The sequence below is a fragment of the Labrus mixtus genome, chromosome 21, assembly GCF_963584025.1.
Source record: "Labrus mixtus chromosome 21, fLabMix1.1, whole genome shotgun sequence".
Lineage (NCBI taxonomy): Eukaryota > Metazoa > Chordata > Actinopteri > Labriformes > Labridae > Labrus > Labrus mixtus.
Window position 1 is genome coordinate 13,061,070 of NC_083632.1, and position 26,751 is coordinate 13,087,820.

Below are 26,751 nucleotides of genomic sequence, written 5' to 3' on the forward strand. Positions count from 1 at the left end.
TGAGCGGCACGGGGGCTTTGACCTGCTCCGTTTCCGACCTGGGCCGGTTCACCCCTCCTTGGACGACCTGGTGGTCCCGGGCTCCCCAAGGAACACCATATCGATACCGAACTTAGTGCGGACACCCGATCGGCATAGTCCGCTGCAGCTCAGAGCTCCTGAGCTCAAACGATCCTCGAGCCTCAGCCTCCCGGTAACTTGGATTACAGGCGCGCGCCACCGCACCCGGCGAGAGATGTCTTCATTCATGAAGAGTTTGACTTTTAACTCCTACTGTGACGTCATCAGGGAAGTACACTCAGGCTGCTGTTTTGAATGTAGGCCTGTTTATTCAAAAAATTGTATATTAAGATATAGCCTAATTGTGAAATGTTTTAATTGTTTTATTACTGATGACTGTTTAAATATTTTTTCCTTTGCAAAAACGGTTGTTACCATTCAATCCAATAAAGCATCTTCAACTTGAACTTGATCTTAAACACTTTTTTCAAAAGTCTGTCATGAAATAAATCAGTAAGGTCTTTTTACCTGCCTTTTTGTAAAGTGTCTCGAGATAACATTGGTTATGAATTGGCACCATACAAATAAAGATTGACTTTCACTGTAGCTATTTTTTCCCACAGACAGACAGCCGTAAATCTAACCATTTATTCTTTTGATCAAGATAAACCTGGAACTTTGATTTGAGCTGATTGTTTGTCTACAGTTTTCCTTCAGTTTCGATGAACACAAACATAATCTGAATTCAAAGTAACCATCTGTAATCTACACTCTTCTGTATTTTATTATCCACCAAAACCACTTTATTTCCTATCTGAACACTGACACAACAATCATGTTTTTTAAAGATTTATTTTTGGGCTTTTTGTGCCTTTATTGTAGCGCGAGGACAGTGGATAGAGTGATAAATCAGCTAGAGAGAGTAGGGAATGACATGCGGGAAAGGAGCCACAGGCTGGATTTGAATCTGGGCCCCCCACCTGAAGGACTACAGCCTCCACACACGGGGCTCGCGCACCAACCACTGCGCCCCATACAACAATCATATTTGAGGGGAATATTTCCCAAGGGTTGAGTGAGCTGGAGAGAGAGAGAGAGAGAGAGAGTGAAGAAAAGAGTCCAAACTCACAAGCTTCAGGGTTTGACTTTTACCAGGTTTGATATTTAGCTGTATTCAAACTCAAAAGAAGAACTTCATTATGTCTGAAGCTTTATGTCTCATCATTTTTAGAAACAATAGTTCAATGTTGCATATGAAGCAGGAGTTTTTGTATCCAATCACAGTAATGATGTTATCAATCAGGTCTCCCTGAAGTTCGATTTATGTTTTATATTTATTTTTTTCAAATGTTCCCATTATATCATCATCACTGTTGCTTAGTCTGCCACTTTTACCTCATGTCTTACCTCAGGAGAATTAATTAATCGGCCAGCCGATAAAATCGGGCGATAGCATATCCAGTGACTTTTGTATCGCCTAACTTTATCTGTGATTTGCGCTGATATCACAAGTTTTATTCACCAGTCAAACTTCATTTTGTTTGAGTTTCATTGTATTACACTAGCAGTTATCTGTCACCAGCAGAGGGCGCTATATGGATTAAAACAAACATTATCACCCTCCAGAGTGTCGAGCGGTGACGCACGTACATACACAGTTACTCTCCAGTTGAGTGACCATCTTATCTTCATTATAAATATGTTCCACAAGTGTTTGATAACTGCATCTGAGGGATCAACACAATGAATGTGTATTTAAATCTATCTCTACAGATCGGACACAGATCGAAGAACGATATCGGCACCTGAATTTTTCTCTCTCCAATATCGGCCCAGAAGAGCCATATCGGTCGGGCCCTTCAACTGGTCTCAAGAAGAGGAACTTTGTGTGCTAAATTAGATGGAGCGATCTAGATATATACTCTGTGATTACGGAAAAGTATGGCTGAAAACAGAAATGTCTTAAATAACAAATAGCTTTTTTATTAGACAGTTTTGCACAGTGCAAAGACATTCCTTTTTTTTTTCTGTCACCCTGCTTGAGGAAAGCACTAATCATAGTGGTAACACAGAGTCACTGAAAAATCAACTTTATACAATATATGACTCACATGAATGATGTGAAACAGCTGATTCTGTGACAGATCGAGTAAGACAGACAAGAACACAGAGAGCAAACACAGAAAGAATTGACCCATCATACCGTGCATTTATCCACCGCATCATTAAGTGCTTCACAGACTTTTTTCATTGTGCAAAACATTTCAGTACTTTTGTCCTCTTTATGAATATACATGTGTGATCACAAGCACGTCTTTCAAAGCTGACATAAACTGGCAATAATATAAGTTGAAGTGTTGATAGTAAGGAAAGGAACCAGCTCGGTCCACGAGCTGTTTCTGCATCTTTTCTGCGTTAAGGATGCCTTGATTATTTTCAAGCAGTGCAGAGTTACGGAAATACAAATGGCACATTACTTCACAAACAGGCCATGAATATGAAAAGCTCATCATCACAATGCATACCTTACAATGACAGGTATTGATTTGAATATACTGATCAGAAATAATTCTTACATCTGTAAAGAAACATGGTTCGATTTAACTGCATGCCTTAAAAAACAAAAAAAAAAGCAAAAGTAGTTTGGTTTTGAACGGACACATGTTGTCCTTCTATATGTGTCTATATAATCAATTCTACAGTCTCTTCTGTTTTGAGACACAAGTTATTCGTTCTTGGTTCAATTCCAGATGTTCAAGCATTTATTTGTTTCATTCAATATTATTTTTTTTGGCATGGCAGGATGTGCGCAAACAAAAAACATATTCAGTCGTTTGAAAACAGCAAAGAGTGCACTTTCTTTCTGGCAGGTGCTGAAATCTCCTTTGAGGTCGAAGTGTGCACGTGTCAGGAACTGGGTTAGCTTCATGTAACGCCAAACTAGGATTAGGAGGGTGTAGAACATTTGGGTGGATGCAGGTTGTGCCTACTTTGAGCTACGAGTTCTGCTGATCTAAAAACCTATAGCTTTTCAGTTTTAGCTAACTTCAGCTAAACTCTATTATTCAATTAATATATGTAGAGACAAATGACAGGAAAGGTCTTGTCATGACATTTAAAACATATTTGATGAAATACCTGCCGCTCATTCCTGATGGGGTTGTTAACATACCACAAATGTGAACTTTGACGCATGCTAGCGGATCAAACGATACTGATACTCGTTTGATACCACAGCAACAAAACCAGAAGTCCTAAGCATCCAATATTTGGTCATTTCTTGTTTTTGTTCAAGAAAACTTTGAAAGAAAACTCCTGCACACTTTCCAAATCGCACATTGGCAATGTTTGTGTAATTTATAGTCCCAACTCTTCTGTTTGTAAGACACATTCATTTAACCTTTTCATCATTATGAGATAGAAGTATTGACTGATCTCTCATGAATGATGGCCTGTTGTTTTTATTTTTTACTTTTTAAAGCTTTGATACTTTTCAACACCAACGCTATTTTAAATAATTGAGATATCATTGTTTTAAAACACATCGGAATTGAAAAGTATCTAAGTACCTAACTGTAACCTAAATAGAATTGCACTGGTGTAGCCATTCTTGAAACTATTTTCAGTACAAACATAACTTGTCAAATATGGACATTTATGGCCCAAAATTTGATCAATAGGTAAATGTATGACAAAACTGTAAATTTGTGATCAATCTTTCCATTTCTATTCTTTAGACAGAGCTCAGTGTAAGTCTAGATTAAACTTGCACCCAGGACAAAGGGGGTGAACTTCTGGGCCTGTTGAGCTCCAATCTCAGCCACAAACAGGGCGCCTGTCTTCAGGTCTAGGTCCACCAGGTGTGGCTTCACTTCATCAGCCAGCTGGATCACACTCACCACCCTGCACTGACCAATCAGACCCACCGGTGGGGCGTCCAGCAGTGAAATCTGGTTGGTGTTGAGCTGCACAACCACAAAGTACTTCTTGTCCGGGGTCAGGCGGACAGAGTAGGGGGCATCCTCGGTGAAACAGCTTCCCCACGTCCCCAGCCAGTCACCCGTGATGGAGTTAAATACTTGGATCCTCTTGTTCCCCCGGTCGGCCACCCACACCCTCTGAGCACTGTCCACAGTCACGCTGTGGGGGATGTAAAACTGAGCCGGGTTTTGCCCTTTCTCCCCGTGCAGCCACAGCACTTCCTGATCTTTGGACAGCTTGATGAGGCGGTTGTTCAAGCCGCCATCACCATCGACGATATACATCTCTCCAGAATCGTGTACGAAGATCTCAGCCGGCTGATCAAACTGCAGAGGGTTCAGCCCGGTACCTGCCTTCCCTGGTGTACCAAGCACCTGACAAGTACAAGAAAAAAAAAACAACACCCAGGAACTGTTGGCTTTGTTTGACCCATCTGTTGTTTTGTAATAAGGTTGTCAAAAAAGGTTTGACACTCTCCGATATCATGTGTTTCAAAGGATACAATCTGTATAAAAAAAACTACATCTCTGAACCCAAAGCTGCTGCTGCTGCTGCTGCAACAAGAAGAGAGAGCAGCAGTGGTCCAACAAACAGACCAATAGAGGTGACACCGTCTAAATTGCAAAAATATATTGGTAATATTTTGGTTCCAAAAGTGACGAACATATTCTTGCAATTTTTACAACAGTGTGCAGGAGTCTGCCTTCAATTTGTGGTTTTTTTAAAACCAAGAAATTGGCCGGTATTGGGGTGGCAGTAGCCTAGTGGTTAGTGCGCGCATCCCCTTGTACGGACGCTATAGCCCTCCGAGTGGGTAGCCCAGGTTCGAACCGGTTGCCCTTTTCAAGCATGTCATTCCCCACTCTCTCTCTCTCTCTCCCTGATTTCTGACTCTATCCACTGTCCTATCTCTAGATAAAGGCCTAAAAAGATTCTTAATATCTGTTTGTTCTTTAATTTGTTGGGATTTTTATGTTTTTATCAAAAAAATAAATAGCCGCTACAGGCTTTTCTTATTCTACAAGTCAAACTAAATCCATAATAGCACGAACACCAGTTAAAAACAATGATGCTAGTAAAAAGATCTTATCCTGGATAAGGCAGTCACCTGGAGGAGGTTCCCAGATGGCGAGTACTGTTTGATGCAGTGACCGTTGGGGCCGTTTCCCACGTCGGTTATCCACACAGTGGGGTTTGAAGAGGCAGCATCTGCTAGAAATATCCCATGAGGCATCTCCAGTGTGGTTGTGTTCCAGGCCATGAGGAACTCACCTTCTGTGGTGAACACAAGCACCTTTGGCACATTGTCACCTGATGGATAAATGTAAAAGCAGCTATGAGAAACAGTCATTTTGGCTTTTCTGGGGGAAGAAGTTATACATCATTTTCCTTCTACTTTCTGAGGAAGTAAAGACTGAATTGTCAGATTTGTTTTATGTTGGCATGATATTCATTCATTGACTGTAATTGGACAGACCATCCAGACATTTATTGTTTGCTTTTTGAGTAAGGGGCAGGCAAAACAAGAATTCTTCTTCTCCCTGCTCCTTTCCGTACATGGGATAAAGTGTGAATTGTTTTTTTTCTTCTTCCTTTTCTGTTGTGTGTTTTGATATGTACGGAACAAATAAAAAAAATGAAATGAAATATCCAAGCGGCAACCCCTAGAATTAAAAAATAAAGCCAATGAGGTAGTGCAGATAAAATGCAGTTCATGGAGTGTTCACTTCAGGCTTGCTGCAAAGGCAAACATTCCCCATTAGGTCCCATATTAAAAAGGAACAAAATGTAAGATATCTACTGAATGAAATGATACCTTACTATATGATCAGACATTAAGGAAACATGCTATGTTGAAGTGCGGGTTCTAGGACAACAATGCAGCAGCCAGTATGTCCTCCTTCTAACTTTAGATTCTGGTCCTGAAGGGTCTGGATTTGGACAAAGTGAAGTGGGTTTGGTGTTTGACAAGTAAAGATAGCTCCTTAGGCCGACATAACCATCCCACGACTGTCATCCTATCATCAATGGGGTCTCGAGCCTTTAGCCGTGCTGCCCCCCGCCTCGTGAAAGGTGCCCATAAATAAAAAGCATTATTACCATCATTATTATCATTATCATCATTATTAAGACTAGAACTGTGCGTGGCTGTGGAGATTTCTGGGCTCATGGTTGAAGAAATGGATGTGACCATCCAGGGTGACACATGTCAGCAAGGTCATACTTGGAATCAATCAGAAAAGCTACTTCAACCTAACTTTGGATTTAGAAACAGGTAAAGAGGTGGAGCTGAGACAGACCTTAAGCCTCCTGGTAAACAGCGACAACGTGTTTACCTGACAAAATCAGCCCCCAATCGTGCTAATGTATCAATAACTTTAAGGCTTAAAGAAGTAAAAACAGACGAGCTATAAAACAAATTCACCCCCTTACAATGTGTACCAAATATAGAAAATCAGCTTTTCAGAATAATACTGTTTATGAATGAGTTTATTTCAGCTGTAAAAATTGTCATTTTAATTTGAGACTTAATGGGAAGTCCTTGGCTTTTGCAGCCAGCCTCAAGTGGAGACTCAAGCAGCTGCAGCTTTGTGCATTTACATGACAGCTTCTTTTTCAACACTACATGTTGCCACTTGGGATGCAAATAATTGCAGTAATTTGATACACACATTCACGACCCCAATCTTAGAACTGGGATCCTGTCCAAAGACCTGGACCTGATTGTAAAACATTGACCTGTACAGTTCCCCTGGTCGGGTTTGGGTTATTTTCTAACGGGCAGAGATCAATGAAACGTCTCGGCCATGATAATAAAAATAAATGTATGCATTATACACTTCATGATTCACGTTGAATTGCTTGACCAAAAAGGTTTCACTTCTTGCTGTTCCCTAAAATCCAACCTGAATCACCCTTTTTTTGCGAGAATCAGGTTAATCCTGATTATTTGAATCAAAGAAATTCCAATCCGTCTGTTTAGAAAAACCCATACTGAAGGTTTGATCCAGATCAACACAATTTCTAAGATTTAATAACATCAGATCAGTTTGCTTGACAATAACTGACCCTGACATGGTGTTAAAACAGTTAATGAACATTCACCTTTCTTTGTATTCACCTGTAAATTCAATGTATGATATTCTTCCACTGCAGATGCTTTCTCTAATAAAAGGAGATCTTTTTAGGACTCAAACGAAAATCTGCAGTACAGATAAAGTAAAACATGCATGTACCTCTCTGTGCTACATATACCACCCCAGCATATTGGTTGACAGCCACTCCAAACACCTCTCCGGTGAACAGCTCTGGGTTCCTCGGCCAGCTCAGGTCCAGTTTGTAGAGGGGTCTGTCCAGCTGGTAGTCCTGCCTGAAGCTGGAGCTGCCTAGCTGCAGGTGGGTGCCGATGGTGCCGTACAGCACAATCATGAGCACAGCTAATGTGGCCATACCGGACGCTATCAAACACGTATGCCCTCTCTTCTTCGCAAACATCAGTGGCTCCTCTTCTGGCTGATGCTGCGTTCAAGGTTCTGATTCAGCGCCGTGTTGTGTTCGTGACAGCAGCTGTGCGACAGAGAGCTCAAACAAGCAAGCAAGCAAGTCGTCGAGGTGAGCTCTATAAAGGTGCCGTGAAGTAACAAAACAACAACGCTGAAATATCTGCAGAGCAAAGCCTACTGACCACAGCAAACGTAGGATTCACTTCCTGATTTGTGGAGCTTTAAACGTCAACCAAACAGCCCGGTAAGTGAGATAAACTAACATACAGCATTTCTGTTCACAGTACTGCATTAAAACCAGCACTGAATTACCAAGACACATAATACAAGTCCTGGCAACTGCTGTACTGGTCAGGTGATGGTAAATGTAGACGCGTTTGACAGATTCAGCCTGTTTTGGGCTTCTGCTATTTCTTCTTCTTCCTTTGGATTTATTGGTGGTTGGCAACCAGCTTTAATTTGAATTACCGCCACCTACTGGACTGGAGTGTGGAACAAGATAAGACAGCAAAAGTAAGAAAGCACGTTTCATTCTTTTTCTTTTAGAGGTCCTCAAACAAGCCCTCTCAGGTTTACTACTTGCGTGCATAAAAATACATAAGTAATGCAATGGTACACAACATTAGAACTGCTTCACCTTAAAGTGTACAACATTCAGGGATCCACAGTTACAGACAACAGATAGAAGTAATATATTGCACAAATGTTTTTTTTAAAAGTTACTGGCACTAGATAAATGTACAGAAGTAGAAAAACAAATTGCACATCTAGAAAACTAGGAAAATATTTGTAATACAGGTAGTAAATGTACTGGATTGTGCTTAGAAGAGCTGGAAACTATCACCTATTCTTTTCTTTTTCAATCACATAGTGTCAGGATCTTTACAGCTGGTCAAACATTGGAACTGATAATATCCTTTGAACCTTTTTACATTTTGATTTATGTGGATGATCTTCCATGAAATGTGTCTAACATGGTCAACATGATTATCTTTGAGGGTAAACATTACATGAATGCAATCTTATATCATACTGATATCTGAGAATAGAATCAGCTTTGTTGGCCATGTACGCTTACACACACACACACACACACACACACACACAGAATTTGTCTTCAGTAACTGTGCTCTCAATGTACAAAGTTAAAAATTAAACATAATATAAGCAAAAAAAAACAACTAATATATACAAGGCTAAATAAGACAATAGTGCAGTGGTGAGTAGTGCAAAAAATGCTGAGATGAACATGATAATAAATATATAGTTATGTAACAGATGGTTAATATATATGAGGTAGAGTTTTTACAGTGTTTACATGTGTGCATAGATTGCTGAGAGGATAATATTTCAGTATATTCATGATTAAGTTATTGAAAAATACAACTAGTTATAATAGTTACAATAGTCTTAAGAATGAATAATGAGTTCCTTAACAAACTATATGAAGCCATGACTTTGTTCCTAACTTTTTTGTTATGAATACTAAGGCAGTGGTTCTCAACTAGTTTAGCCTCAGGACCCAGCACCCAATTCTTAAAGATAAATCGCGACTCAAATTTCTGTTTCAAACCACGATAGAACAAAAATATTGAATAAAACAAGCATATTTGAAAAACTTTTTGACAGGACTATTTTCCCAGGCACACATTTTCCCGACCCACTAAAAACGGCTCTGCGACCCACTTTGGGGTCCCAACCCACCAGTTGAGTACCACTGGCCTAAAGTGTATTCTGGGTGTAGCGTGAGTCACAAAGGTAACTCTTAGTTTTTAAACTCCCACGTGATTGTCTGTATTTATTTATGTTTTGTGTGTGGATGTTATAATAGCCTAAATTAAAAATATTTGGCAATTCAACTTTATTTCGAAAAACAAGCCTTCTCTCATTTCCGGTTAACCTGACGCAGCAAAACATGTGATCTGAACGTAGCGGCTGTGACGTCACGACGTGTTGTTGACGCCGCTGTGGCCGTGGAGGCGACTGTACTTCCCTGACAGTAATTCTTTTTCGAGATTACTGGGTTTTTTTTTTTTAATTTATCGCGGTGCGGATGACAGTCCGTGAGGGACACAGGCCCCTTTCATGTAGTGTTAGCCACCGAAGAATCGAGTCCATGGAGGTCGCGGACAGTCCGCTCAACCTCGTAAGTTCCGACCAGGATGTTGCAATATCAGGCTAACTGTAGCTAGCTCCCAGCTAACCGCTCTGTTGTTCCTCTGTTAGCTTCAACATGGCACACAAACATGAGACATCAAGTCGTTTCAACTACTGTCATGTTTTATTATGTTGTTAGGACTATTTCGTGATGTGAGGAAGAGCGATGTGTTGCCATTTAATTAGACTGTGAGGGCATTTGATATGAGTTTAGCTCTGCTTGCAGGTCATTTTAAATGTAAAACACAAAGAAACAGTGAAAGAAAACGCGTTTTGATATCCTTAATGTGTCTTAATGGTGTATTAGGACAGTGGCTTGTAATACATGTGTCATTGGTATGAAGGAGTGTCTGTCACCACTTCAATAGAGATGTGTGACAAATGAAAGGAAACAGCAAAAAAAAGGGGTTTTGGAGTGATCAAAGAAGGTAGTACTTCATTTGTGCCTCATGTATTGTTGTATTAAGTTAGAAGTGAAGGATAACTAAGTCATTGCCTATCACATCGACCTGAAGGGATTTGGTGAAAACTCATTTTTTTTAATATACTTTGTTAACCACTGGGGGGGACATTCTGTTTTATTTGAGAGACATGCTTCTCACACACATGCACAAACAGGACCTGAGGACATGCATTAGTGGAGAGATGTCTTCACACAGTGCTATGAAGAGAGCACACCAGAGCGGTTGGGGGGGTTTCGGTGCCTTGCTCAAGGGGCGCCTCGGCAGTGCTCTCCAGCTACCAGACCAACTTCCATGTTATGGTCCGCACTCGGGAGCTGATCCGGCGACCTAATACCTAATATCGCAGGGGATGTTGGCACACTTTTAGCTGTGTTGCTCATTCCACAAATGCACGATCCTGACAAGTTAGACCTCGTTGACTTATCAGGCTCTCCAACGATATATAATACAACACCAATTAGTGTTATTAAAGGGGCCAAATAATTGACCACAATAACATTTCTAAACTTTTTTAGAGGAGTTTATCTAGAAACATTGAAGAAAGATCTAAGAAAGATATCAGCCGATAAATCGATATGTGAATTTTTTTCTCCCTAATATCATTATCGGTCCCAAAAATCCAATATCGGTCGGGCCCTAATGTCTCTGTGATGTCTCTATGACATCTGCCAATATCTCAATGTTTCTTCACATTTACAACTTAACTTCTTACCAAATGAATGTATGCTTTATCCCCTTTTTAGTGGGACTGCTGCAGCTTGTTTCTTCTGTTTTTGACTCCTTATTTCGCACCATGTATCCACAGGCTCATCAGCAGTGCAGGAAGGCAGACCGTCTGTTAGCAGCTGGAAAGTATGAAGAGGCCATCTCATGCCACGGAAAAGCAGCCGGTAGGTTTAGTGACGCTGCAATGCTTCTGGCATTGCTGTTGCACTTGTTTTTTTTTTTTATGTGTTCAGTGTTTTTTTTCTGCAAGGCATTATGTAATGATTGGGATATGAAAAATAAATGTTTAGGGCCTGTGTCCACAGACGGCATCTACAACCTCTGTTTCATTCCGCTTCTCACCAGCGCTAATTGTTGCTAGGTTATGAAAATGAAACTTAATTGATTGAACGCACATTCTTGATTTGGATTAGTTTTTTTCCCCCTGACTTCCCCCATAATTTTTCTCCCTTGTTAAATGGGTTTGTGAAGTAAGCAGGTTAGAGTTAGGAAAATTCTACATGAGGGAGCAATTCCTAGAAATATTCCGGAGTTCATGTGTGAAAAAGGCTTTGATGTAAATGATTCAAGCACTCATTGTGTGAATAATGATTTGTGTGTTGGTTTGTAAAAGAGCGGGTGAAGTTGCTTAACGGTCTTATTCTCTGTTTCTCTTCCAGATCATTTGACGGAAGCAATGAAGAAGACTGAGTGTGAGCAGGTGAGACACTCCAGTGTGTGTGTGTGTGTGTGTGTGTGTGTGTGTGTGTGTGTGTGTGTGTGTGTGTGTGTGTGTGTGTGTGTGTGTGTGTGTGTGTGTGTGTGTGTGTGTGTGTGTGTGTGTGTGTGTGTGTGTGTGTGTGTGTGTGTGTGTGTGTGCGTGTGTGTGTGTTAGAGTGTGTGCATACTCTGTGAGTTAACTCGCACTAAAATAAAGCCTACAGCCAATCATCTTCAGCCTTAAGGGGGCCTGAGAGGGATGTAAACTAAGGGCTCTAACTAATATTAAAGCCAGAATATATTAGTGTTGTATCATCCTTCTTAGACCACCAGGGTATCATCTCTGTTTATGTAGCACTCAGTGAAGGCTCAGTCTCAAACCTTCAAAGCAGTAATGTAAGACGATATAAATTCATTTGTGGACGGGCATGATAAGGAGCACTGGTTGGCAAAGTAGCCTAAAACGTTATTAGGTAGTAGAACTGTTTCTTTATTTTTAACAAAGGAATGAACTCAAGTAAAATTTGAGGCAGTTTTTCTGAACAGAAAACAGAAACAATAATGGATTGTTTGGACATTTTTTATGCTAGGATGTCTCTGACAACCAATTTCCATGCTGATTAATTGCTGGCTACACACTAGATGATTTCAGGCCCGATATGTCCCCTTCAACGTTTCCGGCACAACCAATTATTTTTCCAAATATTCCTCAATTGTGAGGTGTCAATATGATTTTTTTTAAAAGTCGGAGCCTCCCCGATCTGCCATCATATTTCTGTTGGAATACCCGCAGCAGCCAAAGAGCCAACTACATGTTGCGTACTCTTGACAACTCACCCTCAGTTAGTGCTGCAAATTGTATAAAGCCGCACATAATCCTTCTACTAAGCCAGGATTTCATCTGTATTGTGTTTATCCTTTTCTGGGTTTTTTTTGCTGCAAAACAGAACACACAGCAGGACAGCCAGCTGATGATGTCTATCATCCTGCGTATTCGTTTTTCTTCTGAAGTCACATTTAATTAATTTCTGAGAAATCTTACTACAAACTGCAACGGTGTGGTCTTCCGGTGTGGCCGAGTCGTCTAGTGTGTGCAGTAGGAGGATTTTAATATAATGATTTTAATAAAATGGTTTTACTCTGTCCTTAAGTGTGTAAAATCGGTTAAGATTTGAAAATCATCTCGTGTGTAGCTCGCTTAAGTAGGAAATTTAAAATAGACTAGTCGTCTTAAGGTAAGAAAACAGTCAAAATTTACCTTACACACACCTTAATCGCACAGTATGGAAAATCCACCGCCAGGGGGCTCTCGGTCAAAACAATAACAAACGATAACGTTGAGGCAAGCGGGGAATCATGGGAGTTCTCTCTGCTACTCCCTCCCTCCCTCCACAGTGAAAACGACCTCCGTGTTGACCGTAGTCAAGACGACCGGGTGCAACCGACCTGAGGAAGAGAATATGTTTACAGACGAGCTAATGTGTCAGAGTATAATCTACATGACGTTTTTTATCACAGCAGCACAAACAGCAACAGTACGGCAGCTTTCAGTAGCAGCTCACGCTTCATGATGCAGCGGTCTTTGACGTAACATCCGGTGTTTCCTTGGCAACGATAGACATTTCCTGTCTGTCATGGCGGCTGCAGCGACAAGACACGTCCCGTTACAACTATAAAATGACGGATTTCTCTGGATTTTATAACTGTTGGAAATATTTGAGGTAATGTGAGTACTCAACAACAAAAAAAAATATAAGATGGGTTTAGTCCATTTTTAATTAATTTAAATATTTGAATGTAAACATTGTCATCAAATTCGACATACTATACCTTTAACACTGTCACAAACCATGTTGGGAGTAGCTTATTTGAAACAGTTTATTACATTGTTCAGTGACAAACTTGCCTTCTTTTTAAAAAAAAAGTTGCTGAGATGTGCTGCACTCTGCAGCATGCATTACCTGGAGGGTAAACAGTGTCAAATTGTTTTGCCAAGCGTGGCTTTTGATAGCATCACCAGCCTTCGACCCTCCTCGCACTTTTTATTTCAGTTAACATTTGCCGCTCCTATGAGACGCCGTCTGTTCACTGAACCCAGGCAGTATAGAGCAGAGAGCATGCCCCATTAACCGCAGCTATAGCACCAGCTAGTGGTGGATGACTGTGTTACAGCTTAGACACAACATTTAGCAAAGGCGTTATGGTGCAACATTGATATAAGTATCAATAATAAGTTTAACTGACAACATTTTCTGGTGCTGACTATAGCGGGAGATGATGATGAAGTAATCGTTCAGTCGACCTTGGCACATCCCCAAATACAAAACAGATAAAATCAATAAATCCCATCCATCGAAACTATCAACGAAACACTATTAACGCTGTATGATTATGCCTAGCAGGACATGTTCCCACGGACCAGGCTGTGACCCTGGACCCAATTAAACCAATCACAGCTCTGACGTCTCTTTCAAAACTGCTTAATTTTTCCGCATCAAGGCCGAGTGGGCTGATGTGAGAACACAGCAGGATAACCTTCGGAGAATTCACCTCAAGCCAATGGGAGGGGGGAGTGACATTTATATAAATGTAAAAGTTAGAGAAAGATTCTGATTTCATATGAGTGTGTATGTGAGGCCAGCCGAAATGTTATAATAGCAAAAACTGTTTGCAAAAAAAGATAAAAAGCCAACAACGCCTCCTAGGGTTAAAGGAGCCCTAGGACTCCAGATCTTTAAGGTCACACAGGTTCTAATCAGGGGTGAGCAGAGTTAAAAAAGACAATAGAGGGTGCAATAGAAATATTTATTATAAAATAACCAATAAAATCAGTTGTATATCTAATCTAAAAAGTCTTAAAATGTCTCTCTAATAATGGTCAAAGTCGATGACTGTCTTTAGCGTATCCTCCTCAGTGCCAGCTGCTGTGCCGCTCCTTGTCCCAACGCTCTGGCGGTTACCTACTCGGTTGTCGTTGTGCCTCTCGTCACCGCATCGTCCCGCACAACCCTCCGCCTGTCCTGTGGAAGTACACACAACCACCAGTACGCCGCCAATACACCAAGAGTTTTCCCCCACGCTGTGCCTGGCCCTGCAACCAGCCCTCCTGGTATCGGCAGTAAAACAGAAAACAATACTCACGCTTTTACCGACCAAGGCTGGAGTATTCACACTGAACAGATACTGGCTGCTGCGCTTCAGGCTCCGGTGGCTCGATCCCTTCTTGGTCTGGGGTATAGCCGTGTAGCTCGTGCTCTGAGGCTTCACCCTCTCGTTGTATCTCACCACTTGGCCATCAATCTTTTTTTCGCCCGCGTCCCACACCTAAAGCTCATCTGTTAATTGCAGCCTGGGGATTGTCGCTGAGTGCTTCAGGGTCCGTAGGAAACCGCAGTTTACATTAAACACACACAAAAGCAATCTTGGGCACACACACACTGATAAAACATAAAAATAAATATATGATAAAATATAAAAAAAAAAACTCAAATAGTAAAAGTCATAATTAAAACATGCACTCTAAAAACCATCAATAAAATACAGAACATGCGCTAGTACAAAGAAAACATGCAGGACAACCTCTTAAAATGGACCCTGTCACATATGAATGGATTAGTTATATCTGATGGTCTCTTTACACATCAACCTCTGCCATCAGTGTGTGAATGTATAGGGGTGACGTGCGCTGTAAAAGGGCACCCTGTACAGTTCACCAGCCAATCACAGGGCAGACATATAGAGACAGACAACCAGCCACACTCACATTCACACCTACGGACAATTTAGATTCTCCAGTTAACCTAACGAGCATGTCTTTGGACTGTGGGAGGAAGCCGGAGTACCCGGAGAGAACCCACACATGCACGGGGAGAACATGCAAACTCCACACAGAGAGGCTCCTGTCAGACGGGGATTCAAACCAGGATCCGAGCCGACACAAGAATCTGTTCTGCTGTATACTGTACTACCAGCTTGAGGTATCTTTGACATTTAATGTGTGCATTGGGAGGCAGTAAGGGCGTGAAGCCCACCAGCCAGCTCCCTGCCGACAGTTTGCAAGTCAAAAAGCAGAGACCTCTAAGTATATAAATATCACAAATGAGACTATTATATCTAGTCTGAGGGGTAGGGCTAAAGAATCAACATTTAAAACACTTTCTGGTCAATTTTTGATACATATTTTAAATACTGACACCCCTTTCAGTGTTGCCAGATGTACGATAACTATCGTATTTGTACCATAATTTTGCCCTCTGTACGATAATTTGGCAATTTCAATGTCCCCTTAACAAAACATTGTATGTGATTTGAGAGCAACCAATCCCATCAGCATGACTGAGACAGCCACCACATACGCACCATTCAGCACCTAACCGGCACATCTGCCTCTCTGCTGCCAGGCTCTAACTGCTCATCACCTGATGCCCTGCTCACGCCTGTGGTTCGTTTTGCCATACGGACTGGAGAAAAACGCACGTTACAACAACTTAAGATTCTACCTCAGCTACACAGCGGCTGGAGGCGGAGAAGTTTGCAAACAATTAACACTTAAAAGTTTATGCTTTGTTTATTTATTTAAATTAATGTGGTGTGCAGGGCAAAGTTTTGCCATTCAGTGTGGCATTTAGGACCCGTCTCGTCTTTTTAAATACAGTATGTACGATCATTTTAAAGCGGCAGTACGATATTGCTGTATTTTCCATCTGGCAACATTGTCCCTACTATCAAATGTTTTTCTTGTTGAACTCACTTTAGGGTGTCTGCATATGAAAAACACAACTGAATGAACAATCTCTGGGTCCTCTCAATCAAGGAATGAGTTTTGGGTAACATCCTTGCCAGTTTTCTGATGCTTCACAGTATCAGTTTGTATCAGTGTTATTGTTAGTATTGTTTGTTTTGTGACTGGTGCTAATGATGTTTGTCTGCAGGCTCGTCTGTCCTTGGAGCTGCAGAGGGACAGCCACATCAAACAGCAGCGACTCATCCAGGAGCGCTGGAAGAGAGAGGCTCGACGGGAGGCGACAAAAGCTCGACCTGGCCAGGTACAGCCCTCCAGCAGCCCACAACTCCTAACCCAAACCAATACTGCAGGGCAGTCCCAGCCCCAGGGCTCCCCGGGCCTCCCCGCTGCAGAGCGTCCTGGAGACAGGGAGAGAGAGTACGACACCTTGCTCTACCAGCTTCAAACACGGCAGACTGGAGGCTACCAGCCAGTGACTCCACAGTGCCCCGGATCTAAGACCACCAAAGATGACAAAACTCGACTAGAGGAACAACAGACCACCATTGAGGACCTGCGGCGCCTGGTCGACCACCTGATGGATGAAAACCAGCGACTGGCAGCTGATAATGAGCGACTACAATCTGCAAACGCCCGGCTGAGATCTGAGGCAGCTGAGGCAGCAGACTTTGTGGAGCGGTCAGAGCTCTGGGTGCTCCCACAGGCAGGTGGCGCTATTGGAACAGGGGGTGGGCAGGAGAGGAAAAGCACAGGGAAGGGGAAGGAGATTGCAATCCCACAATTACCCCCGCTGGAGATGCCGGCTCAGGAGGATCTGTGTCTGGATGACCTGCCTCCTCTGGAGCTACCAGAGGACATCCAGAATGAATTAAAGGAGCTGCTGGACAGGGATAAACTGTGATAAGAGACATGCCTCTCACACACACACACACACGCATACACACACACACAAAAGTTTGGCATTAAACCCACGTGCTGTCTGATCAGACCTCTTCTCAGGATTAAGGTGGACAGAAAACTCTCTGTAGTCTGTCTCACAGTGAGAATAAGAAAGGTGAATGTAAGTTAGATGCAGAGTAAGGGATGTGTCAGTAGCTGCATTCACACATACATAGAACTCTTGAAAATATCATCATGAATTTTTGAACCAACTGTTCTCAAACGTTTTCCTGCCATCCTAGTAACATTTTCTTGATGGATGAGTTGATATGTGAACACAGCAGGTAAAAGTCGGGAGAATTCACCACGGGCGAGTGGGAGGTGATGATGACATTTACATCATGTGACAAGTAAGCGACCGGTGTGAATGTGGTGCATGTAATGAAGCTGCTTCATACCCTTTTCTGCGCTCCAGTATGTTTTCCCCCACTCTTTCTTAAATACTGTGAAAACATCCAATAACACATAGCATTTATATGAAGGTAAAACTTTCATCATAGCATCAAACTCGGCTTCCCCCCGTCCAACGACGCACGCTGCCCTGAATTTTTCCTGAATTTTTTAGGAGTTCGAAAGAGCTAGTCAGACGGTCTCACGCAGTCTTGAGAAGAGGTCTTATCAGATGGATAAAGCGTTGACATCAAAACCACTAATACAATCTCAAGATAAAGGGGTAGTTCACCCAAAGATACTGTAATCAGTGAGGGTGTTTGTCATTATGTGTCAGCATATTGTTAAAACAAAACAAACTCTTAAGAACATTATGTTTTAAGTAAGTGAATTTTTCGCCTTTAAAAAAATGGAGTTTGACTGAATCATTACAAAACTTGAAGAGCTTTCATCTTCCCCTGTTTCACTCTATCACTGAATTTCTTGAATTTCTGCATTTTAGTTTTTTTTTTAAGTTGACAGTTGAGCTCTTCATGGCAGCAGGGAAAAGGCAGAGAGGTACAGCTGACACAAGCAGCAAACAGCTGTGCTTTTTCTCCATACGTTGATCATGTTGCATTTTCTGGACGTCATTTCAGTTGCTGACACACAACAGACGCAAAATGCTGGAGGAAACATTGTGTTAAAGGAGATCTTTTATGCTGATCTATATTTAAATTCTTACATATAAAGTTAGGATGTTGGATGTCCAGACTAAACCTCGGCCAAGTTTTTTTTTAACACAACTAACATCTGCTCAGCTGTGATGCTCTCCTCTCGACATGTGCTGCAGAAGGTGTTAAAAAGACTTGTGAAGTATGTCATGTGAGATACTCTGCCGGACAAGCGACGCAACCACATCATTTTAAAATCACCCTAATCGTTGTTTTATGCATTTTTCTTTTTTCTCTAAAAAAAAAAAACATGTTTGTTTATGTTAAGGTTGTCAAAAATGTTGATATATTTTAAAAATCACATTTTAAAAAAAATTTAATCAAATACAATCTGTCATTAAGATAACAGAGTGTATTTGATTAAAATGCATGAAGTAGCAAAGTTTTGACAACCATCGTTTGGTCTATTAGAAAAAGTTCCCAGCAACCTCACTGAGCTGGATGAACTGCTCCTTTATGGCATCATTAGAGGTGCAAGGTACTAACTTGAACGCCTTTTATCAATGTCACACACACACACACACACACACACACACACACACACACACACACACACACACACACACACACAGATCAGGATCATGTGCAGTGTGATTTGGTTACAGCTAAGATTGCTGTTGTTGAAGAAAAAACACACTGTTGGGTTTTTTAAATTTTCTTATTTAGCAAACTGAAATTAAAAGCTTCAATGATCGTTGGTGTGCAGTGATTTTTTTTTTGTGATCAGGTTTTTTCAAATGATGTGGCTGCCAATGAGACAATAAATAATCCCTCTGAGATTCTTGCAGAGCAGAGTTTTTGTGCAACAACAGCAACACACACTTACAGCCTGACGTTGGGACCTGAAAGTCGAGGTTCATTTGGATGTGAGCTGAAGCACAGACGGGGGATTGAGCCCTGCAGACATTCACGTTTGCATCGTCATTCTGCAAACCACGAGATGGCAGAAGTCACTGGGAAGTTTGCTGTTTGTATTCTTGACAGATTTATTCATCTGAATTTTATTTTAAATAAATACATTTTATTGTATAGGGATATGTATGAAGCAAGTAAAGCAATGCCACACACTGCAGCTCATTTGGGGGGGCCTGTTAATTACAAAATGCTGGAAAGCATCATGATGGAAAGAAGACTTGAGACTAGAGATAAGACCATACATTTACAAAGTCCACTTTTACTGATTACAGGTCGTATTCTGGTTTCAACTTTTTCCCTTCTTTTTTGCATCCAGTGGAGTCTCCCCCTGCTGGCCTTTTGAAAGAACGCAGGTTTATGGCACTTTTACTTCACTTTTAAAGAGGACATATTATCCCCCTTCTCCACCTTTTCAAACAGTCCCCCTGTGGTCTAAATGAAACATCTGTGCTGTGCTTTGGTCAAAATATAACACGAATCAAGCACCAGAGGAGGTTTGTGACCCTGTATAAACCAGCTCTCTCAGAACGCTCCGTTTTGGTGTGTGTGTCTCTTTAAATGCAATGAGCCCCCCCTGAGTTTTCCAGGTAGACATCACTCCTTCACTAGGGAGAATAAAAGTGACACTCAGGTTACCCAAATATATGCACAAAAACACTGGAAGTGGATTTTTTTTTTTTTGAACATGTCCCCTTCAAAACAAGAGGTTTTGACTCCTCACAGAGACTCCCTTATACTAATCAGAAATGAATGGAGCCATGCGTAAATCTGTGCTCTCTGCTACTAGCAACAATTCCCACACGTGATCGATACAAACTCAGACTAGAAAAGCACAAGCACTTCTAGTCTTCTGACTAATCTAGGAGCTTTTACTCCGCAGGTCACATCTCAACATTAATATATTGATGGCAGAGGTTTCGATGTGGAGTCCATCAAATTTAACTAATCCATTCATACAAACTCATCCGCCAGTCGAAGCACCAGGAGCAACTTGGGGGTTAAGTGTCTTGCTCAAGGACACATCGGACATGCTGCTGCAGGAGCTGGATATCAAATCCCCGAGCTTCCAGTTGAGAGACGACAGACTCTACCACTGATCCATCAGCTGATTGTTCAGTGTATCTTGAGCTGTTAGCTATTATTCAATGTTAATAAATCGGATAATACCACAAATCGGTTTAGTTCCTACAGGCCACCAGTAATTAAGTGAACTGATGTTGTGCCATGAATATAACTGACAAACCCTGAGATAAATGAAAAGGTTGAATCTGCTTCGTGTTCTGCCATCCTCGCTACATTCACACAAAAAAATGGAGACTTATAATGCAACAGTCAAAAACATACTCTTTTTATTGCCCTTACAACACTCAGACAGGATTTACTGTATTTTATTTATAATCCACACACACTCCAGACATTTCCCAACACAAATCCTAAACCCGGGCAGCCGCACAGCCCTCAGTGAGTCCATAAAGCTTTGGTATCATTAGTCAGTTATGAGCATTAAAAGGACTTCATGACATTATAAAGATTTGGCTAGCACAGTAGAAAATCTGCCAATCTGTCACCAGTGACACTGATTTGTCCTCGTGTCGGAAACGTAAAGGTGTAATATGCGACTTTGGATCTGTTGATGATGTACTTAAGCAACAGTCTCTCGGACCAAAGGGCACCACCTCCACTCGGTGGTGAGATGTTCAACATCTAATCACCAGAGCAGCACTGAGGACCAAAAAAACAAGCCAAACTTGAAAACGTCATGAGAGTCTGTTGGTATTAGCTGTGTGCTGCAACCTCCCAAAGCAAAGAACATAAAAAAAAAAAATGAGATGACACGCAACAACAGCATTGATAAAATGGTTTGGGAGGAGGAATATGTGCAAAAACAGGTGGTTACAATATAAAAGACTCCTTTTGACCTAAAGGTAATACACACAAACACCAAAAAGCAAAATATTGTAAATTCTAATTTTCATAGTGAAATTTACAACCAGGCGTATAACCTTATAAAATTACACGAGTATAAAGCAGGAAAATAAGAAATCCTCGTTAATGAACGGGAGCTCTGGGTCTCTGTAAAGGCTGAAGGTCTCAAACTAAAAGTTGAATCATTTTTTTCTTCCCTTTGAGTCTATACAGTCTCCCTCCTCCTTTATCTGCTGACTGGCTCACCTCCACGTCTGTGACATTAAAACTTCACTGTCTCATAAGGTTGATGGAGGATCTTCCTGCTCTCCTTTCATGCTGTCACTTCTGTAACAGGGAATGTTGCATAGTGTCTTAACCAAGATGTGCCGCTCAGCGTTAGAATCACCTCTATTAGTAGAGTGAAGAGGATCATTTTTTAAAATACCTGAAAGGCAACAGACACAAAACTGGTTCCACGAGTTAATAAGGTGTTCTTTATAGAGCATCACCTTAAAAGGCTTTTGATGTTATTTGAAGATTTACATGTAAAATGATGTTATATACATGCTGAAACAATATCTAATATTACACTTGCAGCTAGTCGCCAACTTCATGCTGTTTGTTTCTGAGCAGGTGGTGTGCAGTGGAGTTTAAAGACACATCAAGAAGGAGGTGAAACATTAAAACAACAATGAGCTGGAAGATAGAAGACAAGTCTGGAACATTAGCTAGGTTCAGTTTCAGGGGCTGCATCCTTCGTAGGGCGCTTTAGAAGATTGATTTCTCATAGAGGGGCATTGAAGACTGTGTTTCTTCCCAGCCAACGAAGGATCCCTATCCAGAGCAACCTTTGGGACCCAACGTATCCCGACTCACTGCGTGCCAATCTAAAGGAGCTGGAAGCGGCAGACGATTACACTCGAAAGTGAGTAATTTGATATTACTCAAACTCTAATATTAAAAAACAAAGGGGGACTTCTAATTATCTTAAAAATAATAAGTTTGTTGTTCACCAGTTCTGGAGCAGCTTTTTAAGATTGTTAAGACTGATCAGCCTAAAACTGTTTTAGTACCAGGCTGTAAACATGTTTATTTCTGCTGTAAAAAAGGGCATTTTAATATGAGTGCCAAGGGGACTTCCTTATTTATTGGAGCCAGCCTCAAGTGGACACTTGAGGAACTGCAGTTTCCCATTGGCTTCCTTTTGTGGATAAGCCTTTGTTTATTTTGTTTTTTTCAAAAACTTTTTAATTACATTTAAAAATTCATTACGGCTACTAGCAGTCCTCCAAAGGATTTGTAAATGATTCAACTATTTCTTATGTATTGAATTTATGAATTTTATAAAGAATACCTTATTAGAAAGTGGTTCCCACACCTTGTAAGAAATAAAGCAAAATAACCTTAGTAGACAGATGGATCTAAAAACTTAAAGACTACACATGTATAACTACAAAAACTACAAATAATCTACAATGAAATACAGATTAAACAGGGTCCATCCAGAAGGTATTCTGTAAAACTAAAAGAAAAACATCTCTGTGTCAAGTGTTCTCTTAGAGCCTATGGGTCCCTCGAGAGTTAATAGGTGTTTTCACACATGCACAAAACTCCTGAAAATTTCCCAAAACTTCCAAGGGCGAGCCGATGTGACAATGCAGCAGGTTAATATTCTGTGAAATTTAAGTCGATTCAGTGGGTTTTGATGACGGCATTTATACAGCATGTGACTGGTGGGCAACCGGCATGATCTGTGGCCCGTAATGAAGCTGCTTCTTATAATAATGTGATTCGCTAATTACACGTTGCATTGACATATAGGGCCAAAACTGTCGTCATACGATGGGCTCTTTGGCTTTTAACAACCCCCACCTCCTGTCCAACAGTGAAGGTCTCCAGCTGTGAGATGCAAAGGCTGGAACATTTTAAAGGCAGCCTGTCCTGAAATCTTCCAGAAACATTTAGCATTTTAACATGTGTGAAAACAGCTGTGAAGAGTCGCTGGTTTCTGAGAGAGAACGGTTCCAACAGAGTCGCTGGTTTCTGAGAGAGAACAGTTCCTACAGAGTCGCTGGTTTCTGAGAGAGAACAGTTCCTACAGAGTCGCTGGTTTCTGAGAGAGAACAGTTCCTACAGAGTCGCTGGTTTCTGAGAGAGAACAGTTCCTACAGAGTCGCTGGTTTCTCTGATGGTCATCGTTTCTGGATGACGTCGGTAATAAATACGTGACAAGAAGAAAACTCGTCACCAAAGGGATAAGAGTTCAGCAGAAATTAAAAGACAGAGAACGGTTTGAACATAAGATGACAATACCATCTACCAATCAGCAGACTGCTCTGCTGTGTGTCTGTTATGTGTAATTGTGTGTCAGCAGAAGTCTCTTCACAGTCCGTAATTCACGGAGCTCAGGGCTGGTCTCTTCTTGCCTTTAATCTTCAGGGATCCATAACGAGCCTGAGGAACATAAAACAGTTAATACTGTGTTCATAAATCATCCCTAAATTCCTTTTTCTCAATCTTTACTTTTGTTTGTAGACATCACTTTTTATAACAGATCACTACAACACAACAGCTTCCTTTCTTCTGGAGTCCTCAGTTTATTTGTTTTTTTTAAGGATAATTAGAACTAAGTACAATCTGGGGGGAGATAAAGAGACTGCTTGTATTTTGACAGACAGATTAGATGCACGCCTTAAAGGCACATCCTCCAAAAGAACACTTACATCTTTGCGGACTCTGGACCGTGTGATCTTTACACTCTGTGATCGTCTCAGTCCTTTCTGAGTGACAGCCTCGTCTTCAGAGAAGATTGCCTCAGCGTCTTCATCCGTCCTCTCCTCTTGGTCGTAAAAGTACTCTGAAACAGAAAACATGCATCATGAAACACTGAGGAGTCACACAGGGATGTGTTTGTTCTGTAAGCTCCCCTGTATTTTCACAACCTCCTGTGAAATGAGGGATGTGTGAGATCAGCCACCTAAAGGATTAAATATCATCATCCACGCTAGTCAGCACCAGAATTACTGAGTGGTTCAAATACTTATGAATGTTTGTATTAATTCAGGCCCACAATGTGGGTCAAATGTAATACAGCCACTCAGCACTATCTGGGGCTCTAGCTCAGGTTAATGAGCCCTCTCTCCCTCCTCTACATCCCGGATATAAAAAACAGCACAGTGGACGGATGACACCTTTTAGTTAAGAGTAGTTTGGACATATTTTATTGAGCAAATGGAGATAAAGTAAGGAGAACCGAAGGCTGGCAGTGGTAATGTAATTGTTGTTTAGATGCTGTAATCCAGTGTTTAGTTTACGTAAATAAATTGTAAATGGTAAATGGACTTGAGCTTGTATTTTTCTTTCCTAGTCTCCTGACTACTCAAAGCGCTTTTACACCACATGTCACACCTACACATTCACACACTGGTGGTAGAGAGACTATTAGAAGAAACTAATCCCATTCATACCCATTCCTACGCCTCTGTACATGTTGCAGCAGGAGCTGGTCATCTCTCAACCCTGACCTTCCGGTTGAGAGATGACTGACTCTACCAGCTGAGCCACAGCTGCTCAGTTTTGGGGCACAGGTTTAGCTCAGTGGGTAGACCAGGTGCACCACATACAGAGGCGACCGTTCTTGTCGTACTGGTTGCAGTTTTGACTCCCGAGCCTGACACGGTTTTGTGCAGGTCATTCCCTTTCTTCTTCTCTCTCTCCCACATTCTTCCTCTCTCTACATCCGTCCTAACAAAGAAAATAATCATGAAGAAAAATAAACTACTTGTCTTTTTACTATTAACTGAGTGTTTTCTTGAGAGTTGTTGACAAGATGTGTTCTTTAGATGAATAAAAAAAATCCAGTGATTCCAGTAAAGTACACACCTGAACCGAGTCTGTCTTATATTTTTTTGTTACTATATCACAGGCAGACCCCTGATAAATATTAACACAAAAGTCTAGTTACCATTTAAATTACAGCCCAAGCCCATGTTCACCGGTGATATGTAAAGTTTTTATTTGTATTCAGTCAAATTTAAACCAAAAAGCTGCACTGAGTACTCAAATGTTTTTATATTAAATTGAATTTTTTGGGAATTAAAAACAAAAAAATCCTCAATATTGGGGGCCTAGGACTTGTATTTTTGTTGCCGTGGAAACTGCAACAACTGTCGATATAGTTTGATTTAAACCAACATGTACGGAAGTCTGTTGCGTTAACAGTGCAGTTCAGGACTTATCCAGCAGAGGTCAGCAGATACTCAGCAAACAGCTACCTCCCTCTTTGTCTCTCCACATAGAAACACACCAGGTAGACAGTTCATACACTAGCTATCTACCTCAGGACACCCACTGCGTCAGAACAAGACGTCTCCCACTGCAGCCAAAGGACTCCATCATTGAAAAGGCAACAAATGCTCAAATGTACAGTACATTTGTTCCTGCAGGGCCAAGCTTAGACCATGTAGAGGACCTTCATCAGTGTCATTTGAAGACAATAGCAATATGTTTTCTATTTGTTCTGATTCTAGCTCCTTCTCCTGCTGCTGCTATTGTTGTCACATCTGGAGTCTATAAGAGAAAACCTCCCACTCTCCAGAGTTGGACTCAACCTTTCTACTCCCAGAGGAAACAGGGTGGGATGAGACAGAGGCCAGCTTCACATCAGTTTTCACATTCCACCACGGGATCAGAAATACCATTTGAATTCTGTGTTCATTTTAAAAAGAGACAAGAACACTCAGAAGAGCTATAGTTTTGATGTCAAAAGTGATAAGAAAATTCAGCTCTGCTACTGAAACGGTCTAATTATCTGTGTCTGGAAACCAGGCGGTTTCAATGTCCCAGCCTGCTGGCTCACAGTCAATGCTGGTCAAAAAGGAAAGGAAAGAACATGCTACCAAAATGATCCAGGGAGGAATTTCATTCTTTTACCGAGCCAAGTTCTCTGTCTGGACTGTGGAGATCTCATTCAAGTCATTCCAGTCATTCCAGCTCTCATCGGTCTATGCTGCGGTATCACTCTCCAATTTCCTGTCATGTAGGGAACTGAGGGCCAAAAGCAGAGACCTGGGGCGGCTTGTCCGACCAGGAGTTTTACAATCCTGGAATGTTTCTCCAAAGCTCAGTTTAGTACCTTCATGTCCTGGTTTGTCTGAACCTACTGGTAAGCTTCACTTTCACTCTCAGTGTCTGTGTGCCTGCTTGAAGCTCTGAAAAACTGCCACATTCATCCAGTTTTTACAACCTGAGTTTATGCAGTACTGCCAGTTTTTGTTCCCCTAAACAAAGATGGACTAAAAGGATTTTAGTTATCGGATGGTTGGATCATAACTTTTAAATTTGCTGTAAACTTGATGTTATAATGGACTACGTCTAGTACTGCTTGCTAGCTTTGTTGCAAGCGGCAACCTCTGTTATTGGAAAAATGCATCCAATGTAGAAATGCAAAAACTGCAGTTCCTCAAGTGTCCACTTGAGGCTGGATGAAAAAGCAGTTGAATCCCCATAGGGTGCCATATTAAGATGCCAACCTTGACAGCAGAAATAAATATGTTTATAGCCTGGTACAAAAATACATTTCTTTACCAGTAAACACTGAACGGGGGCTGAAT

General features: G+C 41.3%; 3 protein-coding genes across 3 annotated transcripts in view; 1 reads left to right on the forward strand and 2 right to left on the reverse strand.

Annotated features, from left to right (window-relative positions):
- Positions 1-1,958: 1,958 nt before the first annotated feature.
- Positions 1,959-7,900, reverse strand: LOC132955064 (NHL repeat-containing protein 3-like). The gene is made up of 3 exons (XM_061027708.1): positions 7,218-7,900; positions 5,090-5,292; positions 1,959-4,355 (listed from the first exon to the last, which is right to left on the reverse strand). Exons 1-3 carry the CDS (start codon positions 7,474-7,476, stop codon positions 3,756-3,758), a joined length of 1,062 nt encoding a protein of 353 aa, XP_060883691.1. The 5' UTR covers positions 7,477-7,900; the 3' UTR covers positions 1,959-3,755.
- Positions 7,901-9,428: 1,528 nt separating this feature from the next.
- nrbf2b (nuclear receptor binding factor 2b) lies at positions 9,429-18,547 on the forward strand. Its single transcript, XM_061028788.1, has 4 exons — positions 9,429-9,630; positions 10,911-10,995; positions 11,491-11,531; positions 16,462-18,547. Exons 1-4 carry the CDS (start codon positions 9,538-9,540, stop codon positions 17,173-17,175), a joined length of 933 nt encoding a protein of 310 aa, XP_060884771.1. The 5' UTR covers positions 9,429-9,537; the 3' UTR covers positions 17,176-18,547.
- A 2,017-nt stretch (positions 18,548-20,564) lies between these two features.
- The window catches only part of reep3b (receptor accessory protein 3b), a 36,036-nt gene continuing 29,849 nt past the window's right edge, over positions 20,565-26,751 (reverse strand). Inside the window, exons 7-8 of the mRNA XM_061028789.1 lie at positions 23,863-23,996; positions 20,565-23,593 (exon numbers count right to left, since the gene is read on the reverse strand). Of these exons, the coding sequence (XP_060884772.1) occupies positions 23,522-23,593; positions 23,863-23,996 (206 nt within the window). The 3' untranslated portion in view covers positions 20,565-23,521. The remainder of the gene's footprint in view (positions 23,594-23,862; positions 23,997-26,751) is intronic.

Coding starts and splice junctions, on each gene's coding strand:
- LOC132955064 (XM_061027708.1), bottom strand. CDS start 7,476: ATGTTTGCGAAGAAGAGAGGGCATACGTGTTTGATAGCGTCCGGTATG. Junction 5,293..7,217: donor GGTATATGTAGCACAGAGAG/GTACATGCATGT, acceptor TTTATCCATCAG/GTGACAATGTGCCAAAGGTG. Junction 4,356..5,089: donor CATCTGGGAACCTCCTCCAG/GTGACTGCCTTA, acceptor TGTACTTGTCAG/GTGCTTGGTACACCAGGGAA.
- nrbf2b (XM_061028788.1), top strand. CDS start 9,538: ATGACAGTCCGTGAGGGACACAGGCCCCTTTCATGTAGTGTTAGCCAC. Junction 9,631..10,910: donor CGGACAGTCCGCTCAACCTC/GTAAGTTCCGAC, acceptor ATGTATCCACAG/GCTCATCAGCAGTGCAGGAA. Junction 11,532..16,461: donor AGAAGACTGAGTGTGAGCAG/GTGAGACACTCC, acceptor GTTTGTCTGCAG/GCTCGTCTGTCCTTGGAGCT.